The sequence below is a fragment of the Aulostomus chinensis genome, chromosome 11, assembly GCF_037954235.1.
Source record: "Aulostomus chinensis isolate RoL2024-O1b breed Wild chromosome 11, RoL_Achi_v1.0, whole genome shotgun sequence".
Taxonomy (NCBI): domain Eukaryota; kingdom Metazoa; phylum Chordata; class Actinopteri; order Syngnathiformes; family Aulostomidae; genus Aulostomus; species Aulostomus chinensis.
Window position 1 is genome coordinate 11,674,903 of NC_141330.1, and position 27,655 is coordinate 11,702,557.

At 41.3% G+C, this 27,655-nt stretch overlaps 3 protein-coding genes across 8 annotated transcripts; 1 reads left to right on the plus strand and 2 right to left on the minus strand.

The window, feature by feature from the left end:
- Positions 1–1,160: 1,160 nt before the first annotated feature.
- dbf4 (DBF4-CDC7 kinase regulatory subunit) lies at positions 1,161–8,430 on the minus strand. Of its 4 annotated transcripts, none has more exons than XM_086218482.1 (13): positions 8,282–8,430; positions 7,037–7,103; positions 6,424–6,584; positions 5,339–5,545; positions 4,646–4,696; positions 4,468–4,537; positions 4,300–4,376; positions 4,128–4,173; positions 3,969–4,014; positions 3,771–3,881; positions 3,444–3,561; positions 2,326–2,441; positions 1,161–2,237 (listed from the first exon to the last, which is right to left on the minus strand). In XM_086218482.1, the coding sequence occupies exons 2-13, from the start codon at positions 7,080–7,082 to the stop codon at positions 1,511–1,513; spliced, it is 1,776 nt and encodes a 591-aa protein (XP_086074608.1). In that variant the 5' UTR covers positions 7,083–7,103; positions 8,282–8,430; the 3' UTR covers positions 1,161–1,510. The 4 variants fall into 4 exon arrangements, with proteins under 4 accessions (XP_086074608.1, XP_086074607.1, XP_086074610.1 ...); XM_086218481.1 differs by lacking the exon at positions 8,282–8,430 and adding an exon at positions 7,259–7,705; XM_086218484.1 differs by lacking the exon at positions 8,282–8,430 and adding an exon at positions 7,259–7,704 and having other exon boundaries at positions 3,444–3,558.
- On the plus strand, positions 5,184–11,799 carry slc25a40 (solute carrier family 25 member 40). 3 transcript variants are annotated; one of them, XM_086218486.1, is made up of 10 exons: positions 5,184–5,451; positions 8,310–8,417; positions 8,674–8,733; positions 8,841–8,947; positions 9,076–9,143; positions 9,437–9,561; positions 10,305–10,588; positions 11,094–11,175; positions 11,288–11,368; positions 11,447–11,799. In XM_086218486.1, the coding sequence occupies exons 2-10, from the start codon at positions 8,318–8,320 to the stop codon at positions 11,575–11,577; spliced, it is 1,038 nt and encodes a 345-aa protein (XP_086074612.1). In that variant the 5' UTR covers positions 5,184–5,451; positions 8,310–8,317; the 3' UTR covers positions 11,578–11,799. The 3 variants fall into 3 exon arrangements, with proteins under 3 accessions (XP_086074612.1, XP_086074613.1, XP_086074611.1); XM_086218485.1 differs by lacking the exon at positions 5,184–5,451 and adding an exon at positions 7,760–8,139; XM_086218487.1 differs by lacking the exons at positions 5,184–5,451; positions 11,447–11,799 and adding an exon at positions 7,754–8,139 and having other exon boundaries at positions 11,215–11,335.
- A 197-nt stretch (positions 11,800–11,996) lies between these two features.
- Positions 11,997–27,558, minus strand: rundc3b (RUN domain containing 3b). Its single transcript, XM_086218489.1, has 11 exons — positions 27,159–27,558; positions 21,210–21,325; positions 20,726–20,859; positions 18,935–19,020; positions 18,653–18,742; positions 15,857–15,937; positions 15,583–15,757; positions 15,122–15,279; positions 14,066–14,212; positions 13,743–13,858; positions 11,997–13,662 (listed from the first exon to the last, which is right to left on the minus strand). The coding sequence occupies exons 1-11, from the start codon at positions 27,251–27,253 to the stop codon at positions 13,517–13,519; spliced, it is 1,344 nt and encodes a 447-aa protein (XP_086074615.1). The 5' UTR covers positions 27,254–27,558; the 3' UTR covers positions 11,997–13,516.
- Between the last annotated feature and the right edge of the window lie 97 nt (positions 27,559–27,655).

Here is a 27,655-nt window from a genome sequence, read left to right on the forward strand (position 1 = left end):
ATTCCTCCTCACCCTCATGTCTCACTCATTATCTAACGCCTTCCTCATTTCAAAGATATCGGAGAAATTATGTGGAGACCCCTCTTAATCGAGTATGAATGTGGTGCTTGTTTGTTTTTGTAATAACACAACTGAGAGACAGTGTTTTTGTCCACCAAAACATGATTGTTTACACGAGGATTTGACAGGAGTGGAGACAGGAGATCTGGTACCATGTTTGTTTTTCATCTGTTCAAAGCATGTGATTTAAAATGAAAAAAAGGGGGGGGGGGTAAACTTAAAAACACCACGTCACAGTTGTACACATCTGGGACGTGTGCCTGTCACAGTGGTCATGACCTTTGACCACCAAACTTTAACCAGCTCATCCTCAAGTTGTCTCAGCAGTTAAAGAACTTTTCTTACAGCTAGAAATCTGACAAACTCATGGGTGGAACTTTTCTGTGCGTCTCTCACAGTCCAACGCCCAGGTTGTCAATAACTACCTGTCACCTTCTGACTCACTGCAGGACACGCACACGGACAAACGCATCCTGGGTTAAATACAACACCTTCATGCTGTCCTGAAGCAGCAGGCTCTTCTTCCCTAGGACAGGATTAAAATGACCATAATGGCAGCGCTCAGTATTTTATCCATGTATTTGCAGTACTGGTGTAGGAACACTATACCTGTGGCATAGAGACTCCCACTGGACCCAGAGTTTCCATTGCTGAGCAGAGAAGGTAGGAGGGCCGCAAATGCATCATCAGAGAAAGCACGCAAAAGCAGGTTATGAAAAGTAGCATCCTAAAATATCATGACTGTCAAGTCCCACACATCCAACCATTAAAACAGTACATGTATGTTAAAACACAATGAGCCACCTGTGATTATGCAGTACATTCACGTGCTTTTTCTAATTTTTCTTCTGTAAATTACCAAACACCATTTATTCATGTCTCCTGCCTGTAATGCAAGCATGAATGATCTAGACCATGTGACCAGACAATGAATATTTCAATGTGCACATAAGGACACTGACAGTTACTTCAACTGTTACTTTTATTGCTTTGCGATGACATACTTCCTGTTCTCTCTGAGGTGTAGGTAAAGATACGAGTTCCAGAGGGACCGAACCATATTATGTACATCAACAGAAATCACATGAAGTTTGAATGTATTTCCAGTCCGATGTTGTTTGTCTTTATTGATTTGAAAATATAAAAACAAAACAAATACATACCTTTTCCAGCATGTGAAAAAGTGCAAAATATCAGTAGGCGGACATCTTATAGCGACTGTATTGAATGACGTGACATCAGACTGTAATTGTGTGTCTGTGTGTGTAGATGGGCTTTTTGTCTAAGACTAGGCTGTAAACTAAATCTTCAACACTGAAGCAGCAGCCCTACATCTAAAATGAATCACGGGTTTTATTTCTCCTGTCTGACATTGATCAGACACTCCGTAGTCCTGCCTTGACTTCATCTGTAATCTTCAGGAAAAGAAACGCTGTCCCGGCGATCCTTTCTACTCGTCAAACCCCCGAAATTCCACATCCATGTCGTCACTTGAGTGGAAAAGTTCCCAAAGTTTGAGTATGGCGTCATGACAGACGTCACTCTGCTTGTGATGTAACTGACATGTAACGTGCGTGCTCACTTTCCGTCTTTTATGTTTGTACGCCCTGATTTTCCTCTGTATGGATGGAAGGCTCTCTGCCTCTCTCTCTGAGAGGTTGTTGTCAGTCCTTCTCCTGGGCTCCTTGTTCTTTTCACAGCCCTCTTGATTTGTCCTTACATTAATGCTTCCTGCGTGGAATTCATCCTGTACTTCAATAACACAGCAGTGTGAGGTTGAACAGTTCCTGTCTGCGTGAGATACTTGGCCCTCTGGGTCAGCCTGAGGAACCTTGGGTGGGATGTATTCAAGGCATTCACCTTTAGAGGGCGTCATCTCTTTCACTTGCTGTGGAATTTCATCCTGCTGAGCTTTTTGAGCACAAAAAGTCAAAGAATTTTGTCTGTGTGTTTGTTTACATGCAAGAGATCTGTGATTATTTCTGTCTGAGAAAGTAAAACAGTCCCTCTTGTCACCCTCTCTGTTGATCAGAGAAGCAGATTCCTCGTGGATGTCAACAGTCAGATGTTGCCCCTCATTAATAACCTCTGAGACATTTCGATCTCCCTTTAGCTGCAGCTCAGTCTTCCCACGTGGTCCGGGAGCAAACACAGCAGAGGAAACGCTGCAATTTGGTCTAATGGGAACAAAGAAAAATCAGCTGAGACCTGAAATGTTGGTAAGATATTACATTGCTGGAGCTCTTTGAAGACATCAACACCTACCTTTTACTTGGACCTCTGAAGTGGGCGAAGCTGCAGTGCAAGGTGGAAGCCAGTCGGTCCACCACCAGATACTCCTCACTCCTCGAGAAAGCCTTGTGACATTCACTCTGTAGATGCTAGATAAAAATAATACACAGTTGAATTATTAACAGTAACAGTTGATGCCACAGAGCACACTGCTGTTTTCTGTATATTCTCCCTTGCACAAGTTTATTACATGTTTTACGTCGAACATGAGGACAAATGACTATGCAGTGCAGCTGCTCAACCAATCAAAACTGTTTTCATGTTTAAGTAGAAACATCAAGTTCAGCAGCTTGATTTTTCAATGTGAAGTTGATTCAGAAGATTGATGGTTTGGACTCAGCCAACCATGTGAATTAGTCCTACTAGTACATCAGATCTCTCTTTACTCTATTTATCTACAACCTCAATGACGATTGTGGAAGATTAACAACACCAGTTTGTGTTCCATGTGATGCTACACTACATTTAGATGGAAACTTGGAGAAGGTCCCAGACACCATCCATCCATCCATTTTCTACTGATTATCCTGTTAAGGGTCGCGGGGGGGCTGGAGCCTATCCCAGCAGCTTTCAGGCAAGAGGCGGTGTTCACCCAGGACAGGTTCACACTCACAGCCACGTCTACGGTCAATTTGGACTGTGGGAGGAAGCTGGAGTACCCGAAGAGAACCCACACAGGCACAGGGAGAACAAACAAACTCCACACAGAAAGATCCCGTGCTCGAGCCGGGGCACGAACCCGGAACCTTCTCGCTGTGAGGCGACAGTGCTGACCACTGCACCACCGCGCCGCCCCTAGACACAATGTTCTACTGAAACTACATGTACATTATAAGTCATGCTTTGTCAATAATCAAAAATATGAAAAAACAAACATCATGTTGTGCTACGCCAAATAGAAATTTCTGTTGTTGATACTGAAGAGCACCTTATTCCTCTCTCATGCAGCACTCCTAACCTCTACCTACCTTTGGACTCTTGCAGGAAACTAAAGTGACAATATCACTGCGTAACTACTAATAAATTACTGTATTTGAGACATGGGAACGCATTTATAATTTTTCACATTAGCAAGTACTGAGTCGTCTTACTGTTGCCAGGTTTTCGTATTTGATCATGCAGCACTCGCAGAAGCCGCCTCGTTTCTTGTCTTTGTTCTTCTTGCGGCCGTGTGCTTTCTCGTCACTGGCTGAGGCTTTCGCACCTCTGCTAGGAGAGGTTGAACAAATTAAATCAAGATGAAAACAATCTGCATTTCAACACAGCGATTTTCCACTGTTCAACCAATTTGGGAAAGCACGAAAGAGATTTAAAGATTTGACGTTTCCAGGAGTTACATTATGTTTACAGACAGTTTTAACAAAATGTTTCATAAAAGACTATCAGCTTGTTAAAGGAGAAGCAGAGAGCAACGGTACCGGTTCCCTGGTTGATCTTTGTCCTCAAAACTGAAGGGACTGCAGGGAGAAGCGGTCTTCAGACTCAACTCAGGCATGTTTGGCATTGAGAGGTAGATTGGACGATAGTGTCTGAGCAGAGAGAACAAAAGAATCATTCGAGGAAGTATAAGATGTTAATCATTCAAAGTTTTTTTTAAAAGGATGTAAACTAATTACCTGCTTGAGTCCTCAACCTTCACAAAGGGTTTAGTGATGCAACCTCCTGGGGAATACATGAATGAATTAAATTTACATTTATGCATCAAGATAAATAGAAAACATGCATGCAAAATATGGTTAAAAAAGAAATGGGTAGTTAATAAAACGTACATTTACCTTTGTATTTTTGAAAAATTCGCTTTGCTGCTGGCTCAGTTTTGACCTGTAAAGTCGGGCAAAACACATTGTAAAAGACAGTATTTCACACTTTTATATCAATCATCTGTAACATGACAGTCCCAAAGTATTCAACAAAAACTATGTTTGGATTTTGACTTTGTAAACTTACGCTGGTTTTCACAGGCATGGGAACAGGACACTGGCTGCTGAGGGTCTTCTTTTTCTTCTCAACATAAGCAATTACATCTGCAGGTGCCAATAAATCCAGTCACCACAAAATAAAATCACCCTTCTTTCAGAAAGACACCAACGTTAAAAAAATGAAATGAAAACGTACCGTCTACGTAGAGGACTTTCACACCCCACTCCAAAGCATTTGACAGGATCTTGTTCATCCGTACCTTCTCCTGAAAAGCAAACAAGCATTTATTAGCTCAGGGACGCAAAGGGGACTTTAAAAATACTATTTAAACATGGTGAGTCTCAGTAAACTCATTAGCATTGACTTGACAAACCTTCTCTTTAACCGCTATCTCCACCAAAGACTTCCCTCGACTGGTGACAGACTACAAAGCAAACAGAAACATAAAACCAGCTGGGAAGAATCCCGATAAGAAGATGAAAATGGAACATCTTATTAACTAATTAAACCCTCTAGACCAGTGATTCCCAAACTATTCACAGTTTTGCACCCCTTCAGAGATTTGACCCCCAGCTGTGTACCACCTACTTCTGAGCCCTTCAAAACATACACACATCAAATGAAATCTCTTACAGTGAATTATTTTCACCAAAATAATCTATTTGTTGATAGATTACCAGCATTTTCAGTGATATTATTGCAACACTTGTTCACTTTTTAAAAAAGAAATCTACCAATCTTTTCCATTTTCAGCGGTTACCCTGGCAGAATGAGTGACGACATAGCATTTACATACAATAGGAATATGGAATGTGAATGGAATATTTGGCAGTGCGAGACAGCACCTCACACTGGATGTCTATTTATATTCCAGTTTCACAGTGTAATCATGCTGTTTGTGAATCATGTTTTTAATTTCCTTTCCTGTAACCCTGTATCAATTTGTGGACCCCAGTTTGGGAAACACTGCTCTCCATAGAAACAGAAACAGAAACAAAAAGGAGGCAGAGATATGCAATGTTGTTCAATCAAACCAAAAGCAAAAGAAAGAAAATGTTGATCTCACTGTTTCATTTTGACTCTTCGTCCTGCTTCTGATGTTGTCCCTTCCATTTCCAGGCAGCTGCCGGTTGGACCGAGGGTAAGGTGAACTCTGTCCGGAGCCTGGACTGGGGATCGGTGAGTCCTGCCTGAGGCACTGCACATATTTAGCCTCCCTCTTGTTGGATACAAGGTACTTGATTTCCTTACTGAAAAACTTCTCGACTGTCTGCTTAACAGAGAAAAGGAAAATAAGGAAATGTATTCTTGGAAAGTCACAGTGATCATGAGACTAACTTCTCTAAAATAATGCGCATGTGTCTTGGTATCCAAACTTAAATCAATATTTCGCAAATATGCGAAAAGCCCAGACAGCTAAAAAACTGTGTGAAGAAAAGGTATCATGTTGTTCACCTGTTATTTAGTCTGAGTACCACACAGTCTCTACCCTGGCAGACCAACCGAGTACACAAACTGCTAATTACATTTTTTCATCTTAATCAATAAACTCATCGCTTCATGATAGGCAGCAGACCCTCAGTAGCATGTGAGAGGCTGAATCCATAATTAACCAGTCACTGTGGCTGATGCTGTATATTGTGTCAGTAAGGTGGTCGTGGGGCTAATTTTTATATTCCAGCCTGCATTTAACATTCAAAATTGATTGTGAGAAAAGTTTCCAAAATCCTAAGACCTTATTTCTCTGAGAAATTAAAACAAGTACATTTCTTTATCAAAACTAACAGAGAATTAAGAAACAAAATTTCAAACATTAAAAATCCATCATGGCTTATTGAAGTCACTGTAGTTTCATGATCAGCTAAATTAGTTTCACACTGTGAAATAATAAACCAGTAATAATACCAAAACCAATAATAAACCAATAAAAAATATATAATCTCTGAAAACAACACTGTGATGAAAATACTTGAAAAAGTTAGATCCCATTCACTGCAGCATCCACTGGAAGACATTTCCCTTCATAACATAAAATAAGATGGGCTGTAAACTCACTAATGGCTCAATCGCTATGTGGCAAATTACAGAAATGATGAGGAGGCGCTTGGATTTCTGACATTTAAAAAAGAAACAAATACGTGTGTGCCTCACCCCTCCGAGTTCTTTTACATCTCTCTCCAGTGTCTCTGCTACTCTGTTTGAAGGCAGGTCGAGGTAAAACACTTTCCCTGCAAAAGGTTGAAGTTTTGCAGGAAGGGACACATTCGCTGTCGTGGTTGTTGAGCGCACTGTTTTCTTGTCACCTGTTTTTCCTTAAAAAAAAAAGAAAGTAACAGGATGGGAAAGAAATTAATCCCAAAAAAGGTTTGTAAAGTCTGAACTCTCAAATTATTTAAGACACAAAGGCTTTGTTGATCAACTTACAATTATTAATGTATTTACCAATACCAAACATTTATTACTTCACCTCAGTAACATTATTTATGTAAAATTACGAGTAGTTATTTATTTAAATAACATAGCTTTAGTCCTTTTTATTGCAATACTAATGTAATCAGTCCTTTACAGTGATTACATGTCCAACACCACCGGCAGAATCAGAAGCTGAATGAATTCTGTATCGTACTGGTTTGGGGAGCAGCCGGTTATCATAACCCACATGTGAATGTGTTAATATTTCATCGTCTCTGCTTCTCGATCTTAAGCAAAATACTCAAACTGAAAGTGCCAACAACTATATAATATCAAGTTAACATATTGTTACCTTGGCAACTGGAACCAGTGTGCTTTTGAGTGCGTTTTGGCTTCATTTTATTGTTTCATTCACCCTCCTGTGTGGAGACAATGTCATTGTTTGTCAACAGAAATGTTCTTTTTAATCACATTAAACGTCTGTTTAAAGGACAGGAACTAAAACAATTTCCACTGTATCAACAACACTGCATAGCGGTTGGTGATTCCAAGCGAAGAGTTGTATTTCACTTACCGTCCAGAGTTTGATTAGCCTGAGAACAGGCTGTATTGTCCGTTAGCTGCGTTTCCCTCGTTACATCCATTCATTATTTAACGCACATTAAATAACAGTATAGCTGTTTTTATATCTTTGTTAACACCCGATACTCTTTTATAAACAGTTTCTTGACTGTTTAGGTGGACGTAGTAAACTTTAACTTCCGTACTTCGTGAGACGTCCCTTTCCCGCTCCTGACAACATAATGGTGGCGGAAGTCTATGTTGCCAGGTTTACACTTTCCGGCCACTTAGCCACTATTTAGCTAAACTTGTTAATTGTGACTTAATTTCACGGTCGTATTTTCAGTATTTCATATAACATTTAAATTCCCTGATAATATCAATCCATCCGATTGGTTTCCCCTCCGTTCCCTCCAAGAATTGACAAGTGGTACGGATTTACGTCCCCATATCTGGCAACACAGAAAATAAGTAAACACGCCCTTTGTGCTCGAATGTGATGTTTCTACATCGTTATAATGAGCCCTTCAACTTTAAAAGTAAACATTGAGCTGTTTTTGTTTTTTGTTTTTAAAAATCACTGACTAAATGGCTGTGCAATTACATGCTTTACCGCATTCTTGTTTTCTTGAAACCCTGCTGAAATGTGCATGTTTAAGAATGAGTCAAAAGGAAACTGAAATTTCGTAACGGATCGGCATTTAAATACAGATTCGTCGCGTAAACCACCTCGCAGCGCTTGTGCTACTCTCTGATGTAACACACGTGTGTAATGTATTGCCATTTTGACGCTAGAGGACCGAATATGTCGCGGTGACTGTCAGGACACCAACCAAAGCAACAGAAATGCTTATTTTAACGACTGTCATCGTCGATCCCGAGGAGCTTTAGCAGGTAGGATGTTAGCCAACCCAGCTGCGGTTAGCAGGGGAGCCCAACTACATAAATGCACACAACACTGTTACTGTCATGATAACGTTCACGTTTTCTTTTTCTTGACATCGTCAGACATTGTTAGATAGCTATACATTATTACCGTCTAATGTCCAACTTTTGTGTTTTAGGAGACAACATGAGTGTCCAAAGTTCGTCTGCTTCAGTCAGAAATGGCATAACTCCCATCCAACAGATGGTGTCGTCGTGCTCTGGAGCCTTAATGACATCTCTGTTAGGTGAGATAACGTAAACATGTCGTGTCTTTACAGCTTACTGAAGGAAAATAATTTTCCCCTCATAACATAACTGGCAACCACCTCCCCCTTTTAGGTTATAGTTCATTGTTTGTTGTTTCCTTTCTTCCAATCATTTGTATCCTGTCAAGACTCAACACCAGATAACATAGAATTTTGACAAGCACAGGCAAACGTTTGGGAAGTGGAACATGAGCGGAAGTCTCCTCATGAAATGTGGTTTTGGCTTTTTTTTCAGTCACACCTTTGGATGTTGTGAAGATCAGACTGCAGGCACAGAAAAATCCTTTCCCCAAAGGTATAATGAACACGATGTACACTGGTCCAGTACTGGTTGTTTTGTTTGTTTGTTTGTTTGTTTGGTTTTTAACATACCCTGATCATGTGTTTTCACTGTTTTTTTAGGGAAATGCTTCATCTACTGCAATGGACTTATGGACCACATGTGCGTGTGTGAAAATGGCAACTCTAAGGCCTGGTACAAAGCCCCCGGTCACTTCAGTGGAACACTGGTAAAACTTTCACTCACCCAGTGTCTGTCAGTATTTATAGTGTTCACGGTAATAGAATATACAGAGTTAATCTAAGTTTCCAAATATAACTGCCAAAAACCATACATGGAACTGTCCACATTTCCTAGGATGCTTTTATCAAGATCGTCCGCAGTGAAGGAATCAAGGTGTTATGGAGCGGCCTCCCTCCAACCCTGTGAGTGCGCGGCTGTGTTCATTTCATTTCCTCACTGTGATTTCATCTGCCTGCCCTGCTATTTATTGGGCTCTCATTTAGCCTGTAAGTGATGCACTCTTTGTGGGTACTTTTCTTTTACTGTATGTTGATCAATTAGGAGCAAGCCACGTTGTTTTTTTTGTTTGTTTTTTAATAGTTCTCATAGTTTTAATTTCTAAAGCATTTTTATAAGTCTAGCTAAACAATGTTTATTTGGTCAAATTTGAAGTCCTGGACTACTTTATGGACATTTTCCCATGTGATTTCTCTAGTGTGATGGCAGTGCCGGCCACGGTGATCTACTTCACATGCTATGACCAGCTGCGTGCGGCGCTGACGGTCAGGATGGCCGACCACAAAGAATTTGCTCCTATGATGGCAGGAGCCCTCGCTAGAGGTGAGACGATAACTGAGCAGTCACTGAGGCGGAATAGTCCCTTGTTTGAATTTTGACAATCATTAAAAAAAATTATACAGTCCATTTATTTTGGTCTTGTCAGAATCAACAGGGGTTAAGTCATGGTGGTGAATACAAGACATCTGGTGAAGTCAGTCACAATATACATTGATGGCTCTGAAGTATTTTTCACAACTACATTTATAGTTACCAAAAAAGAAAGAAAGAAAGTGACGATAAAGGTTGTGAAAGTCTGGATATATTTGGTTTAGAAGCCACCGAATAGCTTGAATGTTCCAAAGCTTTCTGTTGTTCTAATTAACATAAATTAACAAGATGAAAAAGCGCAAGTATCACAGTTAAATTTAGGGTTTATGGTTAAATGATAGTAATAGTTTAATGAGGTCAGTGGTGTCTTTTTCAGATGAATTTCCAAGAGTAATCATCTTATTTTGCCCCACAGGCCTCAGAAGCTCATTTAAGCCCTCACTAGATTTCCTCTTAAAAACCTAATCTGAGGCTTTCTGACCCCGGCGTTCTTCAGCTCTCTTTTTAATAACCACATGTAAGTAGTTAAAAAAAAAAAGGCTCAGTGGGGTACGGCTATTTTAGTACTCAAAAATAATCCTGCAAACAGGAAAAGTGAGAATGAAGCTATTTCCCTCTTATTTCCGTTATTTTGTAGGGCTCATTGATGGTTTGACCTTCCTCTTTTTTATTTTCTGTGTGTTTGTGTGCCTCAGTGGGTTCAGTGACAGTCATCAGTCCTCTGGAGCTGATCCGCACAAAGCTGCAGTCTCAGAAACACTCGTACAGGGAGCTGACCAACCTCGTTCGCACTGCGGTGGAGGCGGAGGGCTGGCGATCTCTGTGGCGCGGTCTGGGACCCACGCTGCTCCGAGACGTGCCCTTCTCAGCCATGTACTGGTACAACTATGAGAGGGGCAAGAGACTGCTGTGTAAACACTACAACATTACTGAGCCCACATTCGCCATCACCTTCGGATCCGGGGCGGTGTCTGGTTCCGTAAGTGTCCCCTAACCTAAATGTGAAATGATTCCTCGGTAGATAGGAGAGCATTTAACTTGTTTGTTTAAATTACATTTTTACCACATACTTTTCTCCATACGAATGCAAACGTGTGGCACGTGATAGAGCTACATTATAAGGTTTCACATATTTGACTGTGGTTTCCATTTTGTCCCCAAAAACTAAAATATATTCTTTAAAATTATTCCTCCCTCCCTGTTAAAACATCAAGGATCTATAATAACAAAATATTGATACCGCGCTATATAGTGATACTTCCTCTGGCGGTACGTTGATAGACCGGTGCTAGATATTTTTTTCAGGTACACAGATATCCTCATGTATCGTCTTGCAATATTTTATCACAGAATCACTTCTTCTATCACAAGACTTTATTATTCTAGTGTTTTTATTGTCTCATGCACTGTTTATTTTGTGTTCTTTGAATTTTTGGATTTTGTAAACTGTACTACTTGATAATTCCCCCCCTTTCTTTTTTCAGATTGCAGCCGTCATAACTTTACCTTTTGACGTCGTAAAAACGAGAAGGCAGGTGGAGCTTGGAGAGCTACAAGCAATGAATTGTAATTATTGATTTTGTTTTTCTTTTCCATCATTTTAAGTTGTAAATAATTCCAGATTTATGTTCGTCGAATCGAGTAGATTGTGCATTGATGCTGGCTGGTGTCTCATCAGTGTCCAGTAAGATGTCGTTCTCCACCTTCAGCGTGATGAAGAGGATTGTGGCGCAGAACGGCGTTCCTGGATTGTTCGCAGGTAAATGTCTCATGATGTCACAGTGGTGAATAGTTTACAATAAATTAAAGGACTTGTCACGTCTACTCTTTTTGCCAGGTTTCCTGCCGAGGGTGATCAAAGTGGCCCCCGCGTGCGCCATCATGATCAGCTCTTATGAGTTCGGAAAGGCTTTTTTCCACAGATACAACGAGAGAATACTGACACGGCAGCAGACCAGAATCACCTGACTCTTCACTGGGCAGACAGCACTACGACCACTAGACTGATGTTCCCTACTGCAAAAAGGAAACGCAATGATATTAAATGAAGTTTATTGAAGTATGATATCATGATTCTATTTCAACACCTGACAACTTTTTCTTGTTCAAATCTAATAAGAGTCCCAAATATATTAGATGCATTGAGTAGCCAGCAGATGGCAGCCACAGGTATGTTAATGGGTTTTTTTTGGGGGGGGGGGGGGGGTTAGTTGTCTGTCTGAAAATGCACTGTGCCTATGTTCTTACGTCAGAGATGTAAGTTGTTATAGATTTGATTCCTCTGTGTGAAATATATATTTATATATATATAAAATCACGAGTTTCATTTAACTCTTTGTAATGATCTTTAATTGCACCTGTTGGATCATGGACAAGAAATGCCAAAATATTTTTTAAAGTGAAATTTATTGAAAATGAAGAATAAAAAGGCAAAGAAATCCAATAAAAGTTGCGTCTTGTGTCTGTGCAAATGACCGCTGTAACGAGCAAAAGGCAAATAGAGTTGAGCTCAGTGTTGAGGTACCAGGCCAGTCACCAAAAACACCACATACTGATGACATGCCAGTTGTAGGATATTCATTACCGAAGCCTCACACAAACTCTTCACTTCAACGGGATATTGAATTGTTTAAAGTGGGATTGTGTGACGTAAGTAAAGGTCTTACTACTGGAGGGCATCATTTACTACTTAGGCGCTCTACAGGAAAACATTTCAATCCAACTTAATACCTTAACATGGAAACCATATTTGTCACATTTCCACTGCTTTACTTGAGCTGTCAGACTGCCTTTCTGTATTGGTACACAAGCTGCTGCTGCATGTACCACAGTTCACCTCAGTTCCACATCAGGAGTCTCTGGCTCTCTAAATCCATGATTACACCTCGAAGTCTATCCATTTTTGACGGAAAACTCTGTGACCTTCAATTTGCTTGCAGAGTTTGGATTGACTGTTGACAGTGCGCGAGTTAAAACTAGCAAACAGGCTAAATTAATCAACCAACCAGCTTGTGCTTTCTCCTGTATCTGAGAAGTGTTGCAGGCAGATATTTCTATAACCTGTCACCGATATGTATGAAAGAAGTTCTACGGTTGACATAAGAAGAGCCAAAATAAATGTCTGTCACTTGCTGAAAGTAAACCAGCTGAAATATTACAAATATAGCGTAAACGTAGTAAAGCTGTCAGCCTGCCTGCAAACACAACCACTTCAAATTAAACAATCCAAATTATCCCAATGAGGAACGATCTATCTCTGGTAACCAGCCACCATAGTGAAATACTGCTCTGAATAATTAAAGGTAATAAGAACGCTAATAATTTAAAGCTAAACTGGAGGGAGAACGTTAATCATACCTGAGAACATAATACTGCATTCTAAACAATGTTGACAACATAATAATGATTTTAAAAAGGCACAAAAACATTAACACCTGAGAACAAAACCTAACTTTGACGGCATGATTGGAACTAAAGTGCCGGTACGTTGACTCATAAATAAAAAGATTTTTAAAAAAAGAGCAGGAAACAATTAGCAGTGACATTTAAGAGACAAAACACAAACAAAAGACTGTATTTTCTGATTCTCAGATCTGGCACTGTCTTTCTCAATACTGAAGAGTGATCCTTTCATTTCTATTTCAACATTCTATTTCTTTTAATCCAATAAAGGGAAAAAATGGTCCACAGTTAAAACACCTAACAAACAGAATAAATCCAACACATTATCTATGAATTTAAAGTTTACAAGAGTGTTTCACAGAGGCATGGCTGAACATGCCGGATTATCCACTTGTAATCCTGACTTCCATCTTCTAAAGCGCACATAGAGAACATATAGCAATAAATTAATACCACTGATACTGAGAGGATTGTCTGGCCCTGGGGGTGTCCAGCGCTCCGGCCCCTAGGACGGGGTGACTCCTGGACTGCTGACTTCCGTGGCAGGACTCGCTAAACACTCGCTGGATTTGAGGCTGGCCAGAGATTTGTAGCTGGCGACTGATATCAGGGAGCCACACAGACCTCTGAGAGATGGTGTTTCCTCTTTACCTGGAAAGCCACATACACGCACGGTCAACACTCTCAAATGTTCCTGGACAGCAGTGTGTACATGGGGGGAAGGTGTGTACCTTGGAGTGACCAGTGTGCACTGGCTGGTCGGGCTTCCAGGTTGTGTGACGGTTCCAGGGATGTCTGTGAGAGGCTCATGTCTGTAGACAGCTGCTCCAGACTGTGGAAAGTCTTACTACATAACAAACAAACAAACAAACACACACACACACAGAGTAAGGTAAAAGAAAATATAAACATTTTCATATGAAAACAGGAAATTTGTTTTTGTTCCAGATATGAATCTCCCTCAGTCTGGGAATCAATGATTACATAAATTAAAAAAAAAAAAAAAAAGGAATCATGAGGAAAAGAGAAAGCAAAGTGTATCTCGTGGACATACTCCTCCCACTGTCCTGCAGTCTTCCTGTACAACAATGTGTCCAGAGCAACAGCGTTGGCATCCAAAGCATCAGGAGATGGCCACTGATTGGTCAGATGGGCTGTCAACTCTTGTCTTGACCGCAAATCGTTGTTCTTCAACACGGTCCTGAAGATATTAAACAAGGGTCACAATTTGAAACCATCTACTGACTTTTGTAATATCTGCATAAAGGTTGTCACACTGAAAGATCCACCTACAAGTGTAAAAGCAGAAACTGTGACTGACCAACAGCGCTGTACCACATCGTATCAATGGCAGTATATCGCTGCGAATCATCCACATTATAAAAATATCTCACACAGTGAATATCGTACCGCTGTAGGCATTTTTACATGATATAGTATTTTCTCATTTACAAAAGGATTTTCCCAGGTTTTGATTATTAATCCCGCCAGAATTGGTGTTTGTAATTTTGATCATTGAATCAAGAAAAAAATGGCCCAATTTCTAACATGACATCATGTTCAATGGTCTCTATACATGGCTTCCAGTCTCCTATGCCATGTTCTTTTTTTGACTTGAGTATTTTTCTTCTTCAGTCTTTAAGCTGAATACTTTCTTCACTAAATATAAATAAATGTCTCCAGGTGCTGTGTCACTGATTCTGTTTCACTCTTCTTTCTCAGCTCCTCGTGTGTCACATGACTTCGATTCTCTCTATTTGCATTTGAAAGGTGCCACTGACTCACCACACTGGCTTGAGACCGTAGCTTCATTCCCAGAGATCGTGACACAAAACCAATTGAGGGGCTTTACAGCCTACGAGGAGTATTCCAACCAAGAGAGGGGGTTCTTCTCACTGATTAGAACTCAGATGACACGGTTTTCTACTGCCATTGATTCAGCAACACACAAATGAACCACCTGCTGCCTCTAGGAGTCTCACTGTGTCCTTAATGTCAAATTCACAGTTGGATCAGCTGCACAATGTTCTTCAACTGATCATCAAGGACCTCAAACGCACACACTTACCAAAAACAAAACACACACGCACGCACAATAGAGTGAACTCACAGCTGGTCCTGTAGTTCCAGTATGATATACTCCAGCTGCTCTTTCTCCAGCGTGTGGGAGAGGTGTGTGTCTGCTAGGCTCTGCTGAAGGGCTTTGTTATGAGACGCAGCCTCCGACAGCTGGGCTTCACGTAGACGCACCAGCTCTTCCAGGTAACTCTGAGACAGACACACACACGCACAGCACATCCAAACACACAGTGTTTTTCCATGAAAAGCACAGATCATTGCACACAGTAATTACTTCTTTTTGCTGAAGGTGACAAATGAACCTGAAGGGAGGAAAGTTCGAAACTTTTATCATTCAAGAGAGAACTGCACTCCTTCCTTTACTTCTTGTGACATTTCAGAATTCAATCCTAATTCCAATGCAGACACAAAAGAAAATGTCATGCTGGCATAAATTACCATTCATCAAAAAGTCATAAAACACAAACACACACACACACAAACAGGTGCTACCTTTTGCTCCAGTGCCATGCGATATTTCTGTTCTAAGCGTTTGCACTTGCTGACCAAGTTGCTCTGCTCAGTAAAGATGGAGGCGGCGGTGGCCATTTTATCAGGGGTGCTGCTCTCGCTGCCGCTGCTCCCCAAAGTCCTCATCTCCTCTTCATCACTGCTGATGCTGTCAGCACTTCGCAGGAAACGAGAGAGAACTATTAGCATACATCCTTAGCATACATCCTTTTCCAGTTACGAGTAGTTTTCAGAGGAATTACTCTGCCTTGTATACCTCTGAGTGAACTTTAAGTAAGGCGTGTAGTCGATCACTGAGGGGCCGCTGCCATCAAGGCCCTCTCCTTTCAGACAGAAGCTGAGGAGATGAGACAGGATAAAGCATACAAAGAGTTACAAGAAGAGACCTTCCTGCAGGCTCCAATTTTCTTCAAAGAATTTTGGATTGGGGATGTGAACACATTTATTTACTCTTACTTCAAACATGTTGGTTAGGTTAAAAGAGTTGACAAATAACCTGTCAAGAGACTCACATTTACCAGCAATGACCAGAGTTCCTCTTTGTTTATAGGTTTCTTTACATTTCCTACACACATCAACATAATCTTCAGTAGGGCTGAGCAATTTTATCGACTCTGCGATATATATCGATATTTTGTTTCCCCAGATTATTGATTTTTCAGCGGCAAGTATGGATACATTAAGCCCCTTCAAATCCGTGTCCCGCACTTTGCAGGAAGAGCAAATTGGTCTGCCAGCCGCGAGTGTCGCTGTAGAGCATTTCTAGTTACCCATACGCCGACGCCTCTCTCATTCGGTAAGAGCTGAGATTCAGAATGGCAGCGAGCATTGTTCCCTTGAATTTTACGCCACATAACATGTCCTTCCCCAACATAGACGTTTAAATAACCGCTAATATACGTTTTATTATAGACGTCTACTCATATAAATTTATAATAATAATTTAAATAACCGCTAATATACGTGTATGTATTATTCTTCATCTGCCTGTCCATTGAATGTGGGCCACTTGCTCTTCCTTACGTTCTCCATCTCAGTAGCTCTGTGTAGCGGCCGTTTCCTCGGCTCACCGATGTTAGCTTGCTACTTTAGCTCGTTGTGGTAACTGCCGCAGGTCCCGCTAGCATTCCACATGTACTCCTAGGAAACTCTCTTATCCGTCGTAGCCTGGGCCCATAACCTGTTGGCAGGCTCTATTTTCCTGCAGCGAAGATGGATAACTCTCGTTTGACACGAATCTTAATAATCCCTCCCACCCGAGCTCTCAGGAGAACAACGTCCGTCTTTTTTTCTTCGCTCCTCAAAGCAAAAGACGAACTCGACAGTGACCCCTGGTGGAATCCCAGTGGTAACTACAACAAACTGAAACTCAGTACAGAAACACAGTCAGAAACATAACATGTCCTACCTCAACATAGACGTTTAAATAACCGCTCGTATATTATCTATTTCTGGACGGCTAAACGACATCTATATCTGGACGTCTAATAGACATCTATTTCTGGACGTCGTAGCCTAAGTGAACCGTATCCTATCATTGGCTGGACACCTGTCACTCAACGAGTCTATGCACTGCATAAATTTTGTTGTGCGCTGAGAATGTGCGAGCGGTGCTCGACTGCGCAAGCACGCAGCTTAAAGGGAACATTGGCGGTGAATATAAATCCAGCGCCTGCATGCTTAAACGCAGATGTGTGGGAGCACTTTGAGTTCAAAAACAAAAAGGAAAGTGACGATTTAGACAAAAGTATGGCGGTTTGCAAACTGTGTCACACAAACGTTAAGTACTCTGGAAATACCACCAACCTGCTAGCCCACCTAAAACCTCATCACCTGAACAAGGAAATGCTAACTGAGACCGAGCCCAAGAAGCTGCGGCATGACCTGAACCAAACCACACTGGACAGTGATGGCGGTGGTTGCCACGAGTTCCTATCTTCTTCACCGAGGTCGCAGAAAATTACAGAGTCCATTGCCTACTTTACTTGTCAGGACTTGAGACCCAATTTAGTGGTGGAAAACACCGGCTTTAGGCACATGGTGAGCGCGATGGAGCCCCGCTCAGCTATAGTCACCTGTGAATTGAATTATTGGCTGCCATGGTTTATTTTTAGTTCACCTGGTGGCTAGACTGGCTAGTAGCTACCTCCTATGTTCAGTATCAAGCTAAAAAAGCTGCCAAAGAAGGCCACTTGCTGCACTTCAACTCTTCATAGTTCACTTTACTTTTCAAAACTAAACTGCAAACTACAATTTGCACTCAGTTTCAATAAATGAAACTAATTTTCTCACCACAGCTTTGATTCATTTTGTCCAGCATTTGCAAGCTGCCAGTCAGAGCCGTGTGTTGTGTAATTGATGCTTTCAGCTCAGTTCAAGTTAATGGAACACTCACAAGATGTCACCAAAACACTTTGTCCCTTTAAAATCTTTCACAAAAGGATGAAAGTGTATCAAATTGTATCGTGAGCTGAATATAATGTAGCGTATCGTATCGTGAGATTCGTGTATCGCTACAGCCCTACTCTTCAGCATCATTTCCAGCTGATCCACCCCCAGTATAACTAGCAGCTGTCTTGTTCTTCCCTTAGTCACCTTATTTTGCTTAAAAAACTCATGTAAAAGAAGACTGTCCACCTGCCAAGCTGTATTCTGCCTGAATTGCTGATGCACACGTTGAAAACACAGAAAAATTAAAGTGACACTGGCTATATCCAGGGATATTAATGAGCATCTCATTGATTGGCATCTTTTTCAAAACCATGCGCCCCTGCATCGCTGGATTGGGCAGCATTTAGAAAAACTGACTCTCACTTTACCACAGCCATTTGCTATTACACATATAATATGTAACAGCGCTGTTAAGTTTCTCAACATCATGAAGAACAGGATCCATCAAGAAGTCTTATTTGAATCAAGTCCGCAGCCACATGTATTAATTCTATGTTCCTTCTCCATTACAACTCTAAGATGAAAGCCATTCCAGTCACCCTGAACATTGCTTACTTTTTCAAATGAACATCATCCCCAAAGCTTTCTCACACACCCACACCTGAAATCGATGGTGTTGAGTCCAATGAGAGTGTCTGCAAGTAGCCCCGCCTCCTCTCCCAGCATGATCGCTCCATCCTCATAAAACCTCCTGCGTGAAACACACATCAACAGACTGAGCAAAGAATGAAAACAACAAATGCTCAAGTGTAAAAAAGATCTAATTTAACTTGCAGCACACTGACGTCAGCGAGAAACCAATTCTAAGTACATTTGCTTTGATAAAACTAATGTAATTGCTTTGAGGGGAACCTTAACCCTTGTTTGTGCCCTACATTCAGACCTGGTAGTTTTGAAGTCCCTCAGTGCCGATGTGATGTATTCTGACAGTCTTTTCTCCATCAAAACCACTCGGATCCACGCTCTGCCCTGCGGAGGGGGAAGAAAACTTATAAAAGCTTATAATCTAGATGGCTCATCAATCATGTTGTATGAATGGCAGCAGAGGTGACAGCAGGTATTTTTGCTTCGAGAAGTCTCATCCTTCTCTCAACATCCACTCGTACTTTGTGTTATGTATTGGCTGACCTAAAAACAGCTTGACAATTCCCTCCAATTAATTTAACAACAAAAATAATATCATATTCAATAAAAAAAAAACACACCATTTATTTAATGAACAGTAAGACCTGCAGTCTGGGCTACCACGAAAAAATATTATCAGTATCACAGTCCACGAGGAAGAACAGAACACTCTCATGTCTGAGAGTTTACATTAACAGCCTCTTTATCCTCCCTCTGTCTGTATAAAAGCAGGGGGTTGTAAGGGGTGCAGCAGCACCTGAGGGTGAAGCAGGGCAAGGGGTGAAGGACCTCAGGCCAACTGTAGATTTAAATTGACTATGCTTGCATATCTGATCACACTGTGCGCAGCCACGGGTGTAAATAAATGCTACACCTCCATTCCACGTGTGGCGCACCTCAGGGCTCAGTCCTTGGCCCTTCATCATTCTCAATATCAGTTTCTATTTTTAAATCACAACTGACAGATCAATCTCTCATTTGATTACAACAACACAGCAATTGTCTCTTTAAATATTTTGTTCAGTGAATCTCAAATAAATCAGAGGCCATCATCGTCCTGGCCCCTCCACAAGGGCTTCTTTGATCAAAGCCAAGTAAAGAAATTTGGCTGTTGGCAAACTTGATGACAAATGAATGTGTTCAATAATAGATTTTTCATTGCAGCGTAAACAACTGTAATACACAACATTAATTATGGCTCCACTGCTTTTTGCTTGCCAGGGTCCTGATATTGTACATGTTGGCTTAGTGGAAGGACAGGAACATAATGAAGTTGATCAAGGACATGTCAAAATGGCTGCTGTAACAAGGGCATTTAATGGTTTCTTCAACTTTATAATGCTATGAAAATTGGATTTTTTTAATCTGTTGAGGATCTACAAACTGTTGTCCCCGCTTCCATTACATCCCAGATTTCTAGAACCTATAGTGTTGCTCTCACTCAAAGCAACCTCTCCAACCTTATCCACATCCAAAAAAGACCAGCAGCAAGACTCCGAAAAGAAACTCAGAGTACACAGAGTATTTTTTTCCTCTTTATTTGCTACCTGTATGTGTCAGAACTAAAACTTCAATGACCCCTTCAGAGTCTGAGCTTCCACAGCAGAGTCTGCTTGTAATTCCCAGATAAAGATTATAATTCAGGAGGCTGAGCATCTGGAAACAGGCCACTCGACTCTGGAACGACCTGCCAGAGGAGATCAGGCGGACTAGCAGGTTTAAAAACAATTTAATTCAGAAAAAAAAACCTACCTCAAGTGTTTTTAACATGTCTTTACTTGTGTTCTCTTTATTCTTTTCTAAGTGGATAATACAAAGTAGGCTGGAAACCTAAAAAAATGTCTGACTCGGCCTCCTTGTGTGTTTGTGCGTATGCGCTATACGCCGGGACTCATTTAGACTCAAAATAACCTTCAAATCTGTGTACAAATCTTTTTTTTTTTTTTGCCCATTTAGACACAAGAACATCTTCAGCAAACACAGCTTTTTTTTGTGCATGTGATTTTCCTCCCTGCCACCTGAGGCACTTGAATCTGACTACACTCCTCACCTTTGCTCGTGATGATCGAACATTCTCCATACTCTCGATGCTCCGAATGCAATTATGAGCAACTTTACCACAAGCAGCTTTTACGTAATCCCAGAAGCTGCGAGGACTCTCATAGCCAAACCAAGTTGTCTGACCTGGCAGACAAAAAAAGAAAACAGAAGCAAAGGTTCGCGTTCAAATTGTTCTGAGCTGTCATTTTTCATTCCCCCAGAAACACACTTTAGTTCCTGTTAAATCCTGTAGCTCGTCTACATGTTTCCCAGCATTGTGAAATGATTACCTCAGTAGAGACCCGAGCTGCTCGTCACAAGAATTACAATTTAGTCTGATCACATTTGCAAGTAAACATCCTGCATACTGAGGCATCTTGACAGGTCATAAAACTTGCAGAATGAACACTTTGTGTGTGTGCGCTGACGTTGTGTGTTTAAATACGTCTTCACATATCAGAATGCGTTACTGTTGACACGCGTGTGGATTTTACCTTTAAGTCGATGGCTGAGGATATGCTCCAGGATGGATACAAAGTTAATGAACTCTGGAGATGAGTCATCAATTGTGTCGAAACAGGAACGGTCCAGCAGAGTCTTTACTGAAAACCTGAATACAAAATGACATGCACACATGCGCGAGCGCGCGGGCGCGCACACACACACACACACACACACACACACACACACACACACACACACACGTATTAATGCTCATCAGATAAGTTGGCTGAATATGACATGAATGATAATTTCCAATATCAAAGGACTTCTGTTGCTGCTGTCTGACAGGACCCTGAAGGACAAGGAGGACACATTAATCCAACTGTCACAGACGCTTATTCTGTCTCACACAAACCTCCCTATTAACAAACACTTAACCAAATACATCACAAATAAAAACAAAACAGAAAAAAGAATAATTGTCTCATATAAGACAGAAAATACCAAAAAAACATGAATATAAAGTCCAAAAAATGTGAAATTTATGTACAGCATAAGAAAATTACAATAAACAAACGCTCAAAAAAAATCCAAAAAAGGATAAATGGAATGTTATATATTTTCATGTTGAATTTGCACATGGGAAGCTTGTGAAAATTCATGCGTGAATTGAGGCAATTACATGCAAACTCTACATGGAACATTTGAGGGTTTGAAGGGAGTTTCTAGGTGAGAAATAAAATAATTGCGCCAAATTATGAACTCGAAATACCGCACTGCAGTTGTAGCCTCCATGAAAGTTACCCATCACTGTAACCTTTGACCGGCAGAATCTTTTAAGTTCATCCTAAAATCCCAGTAGATGTTTGAAGAAATTCCCTCCGGGGATTTCAGCCTCTCTCCCACTCTAGTGATGACATCACCACCCTAGGCTGCGCAAGACACACCATGTAAAACCTGAGAGGAGCGGAAATCACGATGATGGTTTGAGCGCTGATCTTGCAAAAGCTATGGATGACATGAATAAGCTCCAGTGATGTGAAAATGTTGAGAACTTTGTAAACGTTTCAAGGTTCTAATATTGTTTCAAGGTGAAGCTTGAATGGGTTGGAGGACCTTGAAAGAAAGTGTAATTTTTTTTTAAATAAAACATAAAGTTTGAAGGCAGTTATGTTAAAAGTAGAAGCAAAAATCTCCTGAATTTGCTGAACATTTTGATGTATGAATGGAGTTTCTACAATAAAAAATGTCGGCCCACACATATCACGCATCTGTGGAAGAGTCAAGAGCTGACTACTGAAGAAGACACGAAAGTACCACATGAAAATGACAAAAGGCAAAACTGGATAGAAGTATAATGCGCATTAATTAGACAGTCCAGATCTGATATGGAGGTCATGACAGTTGGTGAAACATTGAAAATGTGCAGTATTTGTGATGTTTTACAACATGTGATAATATTCTTTTGGCGTCTGTGCCACACGTTACCATATGGAGGCAGTTCCCATGCACCTCACATGTTTTACCGTGTGTTTCTATTTGTTGTGCAAGTGTTCGCATTTGGGAAATGAATGTGTTTTTATGTGTTTTCATACTCACACCTTCACATTTCAATCAATTATGCAGGAAGGAACATAGGCGCGTCAGGGAATGTGAGATCTAAAGATGTGAGGAGGTTTTGATGACCGGCGGGAGGGGGGGGGGGGGGGGGGCGGGGGGATATCAGTCATACCGTGCTGCCCACTATAACGGTCCTGGCTCCAACGACTCTGACTAATCTAGTTTAACTAATTAGGCAAAAAGGAGAGTTAATGGATGAGACTGCATTGTATGTCAGTGTGTGTGTGTGTGTGTGTGTGTGTGTGTGTGTGTGTGTGTGTGAGATCTGTCAATGCGTGTGTTTACGTCAACCAAATACTCTCTCTCTCTCTCTCTCTCTCTCTCTCTCTCGTTGCTAAGCAGTGTGTGCCTCTCGTGAACACAAGATTGACATCAAAGATTTTATCTTATTTCCAGAGGGTCTTAAATCATATATCACTGAGCAGTGCGCATGAACCAACTTCTTCTCCCTGCAGAGAAAACTGCACTTATCCTCCTTTTATTTACTTAGGAACATTTGAAAACTGACATTTCAGGTTTAAAAACAAAAATAACTACCAACAAAGAGCATTGCATACACCAGTGTGAAGAGGCCTTTAGCACATCAGGGTCAAAATGGCTGACCTTTCTACTGCAACAACTGAATATATCGCGAAGACACCCCGTACGCCCACGCAGGTGTTTTGACTTTTCAGGCAAAGCCCTCAAAAACAGCATTCTTGACACGAGAAGTCATGTGCACCAACGTTCACTAGTCAAGTCACGAGAACCTCGGAAACTTTAACATTTTTCAAAATTGGTGAATGACTTTCATTTTTTTCATCCCTGGGGTTTTCTCAAGGATTAAAAAAAAAAAAGTACCACCATTCATGAGGAGTCGTTTAAAAAAAACAAAAAACAGAAAAATAACGTCCCTCACAAAGTGAGCAGAACCCGACATAAAAGCATTTATTGTTAGTCCACTCAGACAAATAGAAGATATTTTTAGCCTGGAAAAAAAAAAAGGTTTCCTGGTGCTGCGCTGCCCTCCCTCACTGGGCCACAGAAATGAGGAACAATTCATGTTAATGGTCACCTGTTTCCCTGTTTTGATGAGTCAAACATCTCCCTTGTGAATAAAGATTGTTGTGGTAAAAAGTGCAGACTCCGCTGACACGATGAGCTCAGTTCATTCATGCTCAAAAAACACAACTTCACCAGAACGCAGCCTCTTCATTTGCCGTTTCTCTTCAGCCTTTGAATGAGTTGGAGTTTATTTATATTTTTAATCACAGTTTTTTTCTTCTGTTTTCCTCCATGGACAGGATACAAGATTTCTTTTACCACTCTGAGTGATTGCAGTTCACCACATAAAATGACATTTATAGACCCTCAATTTAACCCATCGCTGGGTTTGATGACCTCAACCGAATTGCTGCTGTCGAGCCATCTTGAGAAGAGGCCTCGGCGCGTGAGGAAGGTCTCCGATTGATCACTCAGCACCTCTACAGAAGAACAGGCACAAACCCTCAAGGCGTTTTCATGTGCTTCCACACTTGGAAAAAAAATAAGTCTGGTGATACTGCAGCACATCAGCAACCCCATCAGAAAGATTCCCACACCACAATAAAGGAAATGCTGCAGAACAGGGGGGGTGATGGTGTTGCGCAAAAGCTCAGAGGCGTTTATCAAGATGACTTAGTAATGCTAAGACCTCAAACCATCGACTAGAACTCCTAGAGTAGACGTACTTTCTCTTCATGCCATTTCTGATAAGATGGAGGACATTCATCCCTCCGGTCACAACTCAGAAAGAGAAGGATTGTAAAGCAAAGACTGCCCAAACCTTCTGAGCGTAAACAAAATGTGAAGTGACAGTGACGTTTGCAACGCCGCTGAGAGTAAACCCAGAGTCCAAGAACACTAAAACCAGCGTCTTCACGACAAAGAGTGAAGCTGGAGTCGGGTATAAAATATGCAGGTGGTGAAGAAGAACACCAGTGGAGTGGAAGATTTAATGGGAATATTATCCCAGTACAAGTACATCTAAATCTGAGGAACCATTCTTACTAAAACCATGAGTCATACTGCAATAAATAATTGTTTTTTTTCTTCTTTTTTTTTATACCTGTGACATTCAGCTCTAAGGAGAAGAGTACATTATTTAAAAAGAGGTGAAAAAAAAGAGAAGAAAACATGCTTCAATGGGGAAAATTGTAGTTGAGCTGAAGGTGAGCGGAGCTACAAATAGTCCCTGGCTTTTCTTCTCCCTCACACACTTCCAGCAGTGATCTAATCATCACCTCTCCGAGAGCATAAAGGGAGCAGCAGCTCGTCAGAGATCACATCAGTACTTCAACCATTAAAGCTAGAGCACATCGTATTTTCACAAGTCTGTGTCTCATATATTCAAGCCTTCCACAAACACATTCGGGGATGGCATGGCTCAGGGGTAGAGTGGCCGTCTAGCAGACGAAGAGTCGCCGGTTCCATACCCACTTCCCCCAGTGACCATGTCAAAGTGTCCTTGAGAAAAATACTGAAACCCTAATTGCTCCTGATGGCCCTGCGATGGACTGGCGACCCATCCAGGATCTCACCCAATGTCAGCAATGATACGATCCAACCCTTGATGGATAAGTGGTATAGAAAATGGATGGACGGACAAACACATTCATACAATCCTGAACAGCTAAATCTCTCTGCAGGTCACAGTATATATGGAGTTTGTATATGTGGTGATATTCCTGTATCATCGAGGGGAATGAAGCATTGGCCAAGCTGGCTGCTTCCAGTTAGCACCTCTGGCAATTTGAATGTGGACAAATCATTTAACTCTTCAAGACTTCACAAATGCTATCACACCAAATAGTAAAAAAAATCTGATAGTGTCACGTGTCATTTCTCCGGCTTGTGTGACGCTCAAAACAATTCCTGCACCATTTTACAGCTGCACGGTGCATCAGTATACGTGTCACCGCCAGAAAATGAGGACAAAAGCACAGCCCTGTAGCATTAAAACTTGATACAAATCATGGAATTTCAACAGGAAACATAAATGATAATGTGACTGCAACTTATTCTGTCATTAAAAGAAATCAAGGAATCACGAAAAAGGAACAGTTCACATCTAAAACACAAACATAGGAAAGTGTTTCATCTGACCAAAAGTACACAACACAATGCCACTGATGCAACTGCCATATATAGCACACTATGACATTTTGACATTTTAATATTAAAGATATTGTCTGGAGAACCTTCAGTTGATTGAGTTAATGATGAATCAGTCACAGAGAAGAGGATGATTCTAATGGGGGTGTAAAGGGTTAACAGGCTCCCTTTGATCTGTTCAGCTTTCTTACTGTAACATTTCATTTTCTCTTCATTCATTTTTTGTCAGTTTGCCATCGTTCTTCTCACCCTTTTCTTCCTCCTCCTCCTCCTCCTCCTGCTTGGAGTGAGGTGAGAGCCGATGAGGAGGCAGAAAGAGTCCAGAGAGCACAGGTCTTCATTTTTCTATCATTATTATTACTATTATTACAATCACTAGAATTTCAATGCCTTTCCTCTGCAAAAAACACTTTCATTTGTGACCTTTGTGACCCCGCCACTGAAAAATCTGCTGGAGGAGTCAGAGTCGACAACAGCTGCAGCATTATAAAGTGTTTCTCTGGCCTGTGCACACTTTTTTTAACACACTTTCTTTCTGACCATGTTTATTCTTGTATCTCAAACACACCACAGGGACTGTCAGTCAGTCACCGACACCTGCCAGAAGACCACCAATCCATACTCAGAGCAGACTGATTTTCACTTCCACAAACAGCCTGGCGACGTGTGTGTTCTCACTGAAACATCTGTCTATTTGCATATAGAATTTACATTTTACCCAATGACAGAGAGAAGCAAAAGATTTAAGAACACAAGTACGAACCCACTTGAATTAAATGTATACAAAAATTCACAATAAAAACAAGAAGGAACTTGTTATAAGGGGACAAACCAATGGGTTTTGTTTTTGTTTTGGGGTTTTTTTTTGGGGGGGGGGGGGGGGGGACTTTGGACTCTTGGCCTTTCCAAAAATCCTACCCCTACAATCCGGCACTGAAGGTAATGAGAAGTGAGATGTGATTGCATGAATGTTTTATGGAGGCTGCGTGGTGGATATGAATTTGTGTGTGACGGAGGCAAACGATGGAGGCATTTTCCTTAGGTGCACACAATTTATTGCAACTCATCCAACACACAGAGTGACTTTCTAGCTCTGATAGCATATTAGTGTTAAGTTATTTCCAACGAAGGAAGGGGGGGGGGGGGGTCCTGCTGAAATAGCATCTGAAAATATGAGCTGATGACTCTGCCGTCAGTTGCAGGTGATGTTTATCATCTCCGTCAAATAAAAAGAGAGGAATCCCTACCTGCACACAGTCAGCAGATTCCTCCTCTCCACTGCTGCGCTCCTGCCTGCTGCCCGCTTGCGGATGAGGTGCAGCCCCACGCCGAGCGACGCCATCCCCGGCTAGTGTCCGAGCCTGCGGCCGGAGGAAGCGGTGCGTAGTCCCCGTTCCGCTCCCTCTGCACCAGGCGAAAGACAGACAAGTCGCCTCCGTCACCTCGGAGGAACACACGCCGCTCAGCCGAGGGAGGGGACGGACTCAAACCTTAGTCAAGTCTGTAAGCGTTCGGGGAAGAATTGCACACAACCGGCTACAACCTTCAAAATAAAAGCTTAAATGACAGAGGCGCAGCTGACTTCCGTCATCGCAGTGACGTCAGGGGTGTGTCGAGTAACTGGGAACGTCCGGACGTCTTCTAGTAACTGACGAACGCAGTTGTTGTTGTTGTTGTTGTTGTTTTTACAGAAACAAGCTGTATTTTTGTGTTTTCATGCAGTATCAAAAGGAACATGTCAGTA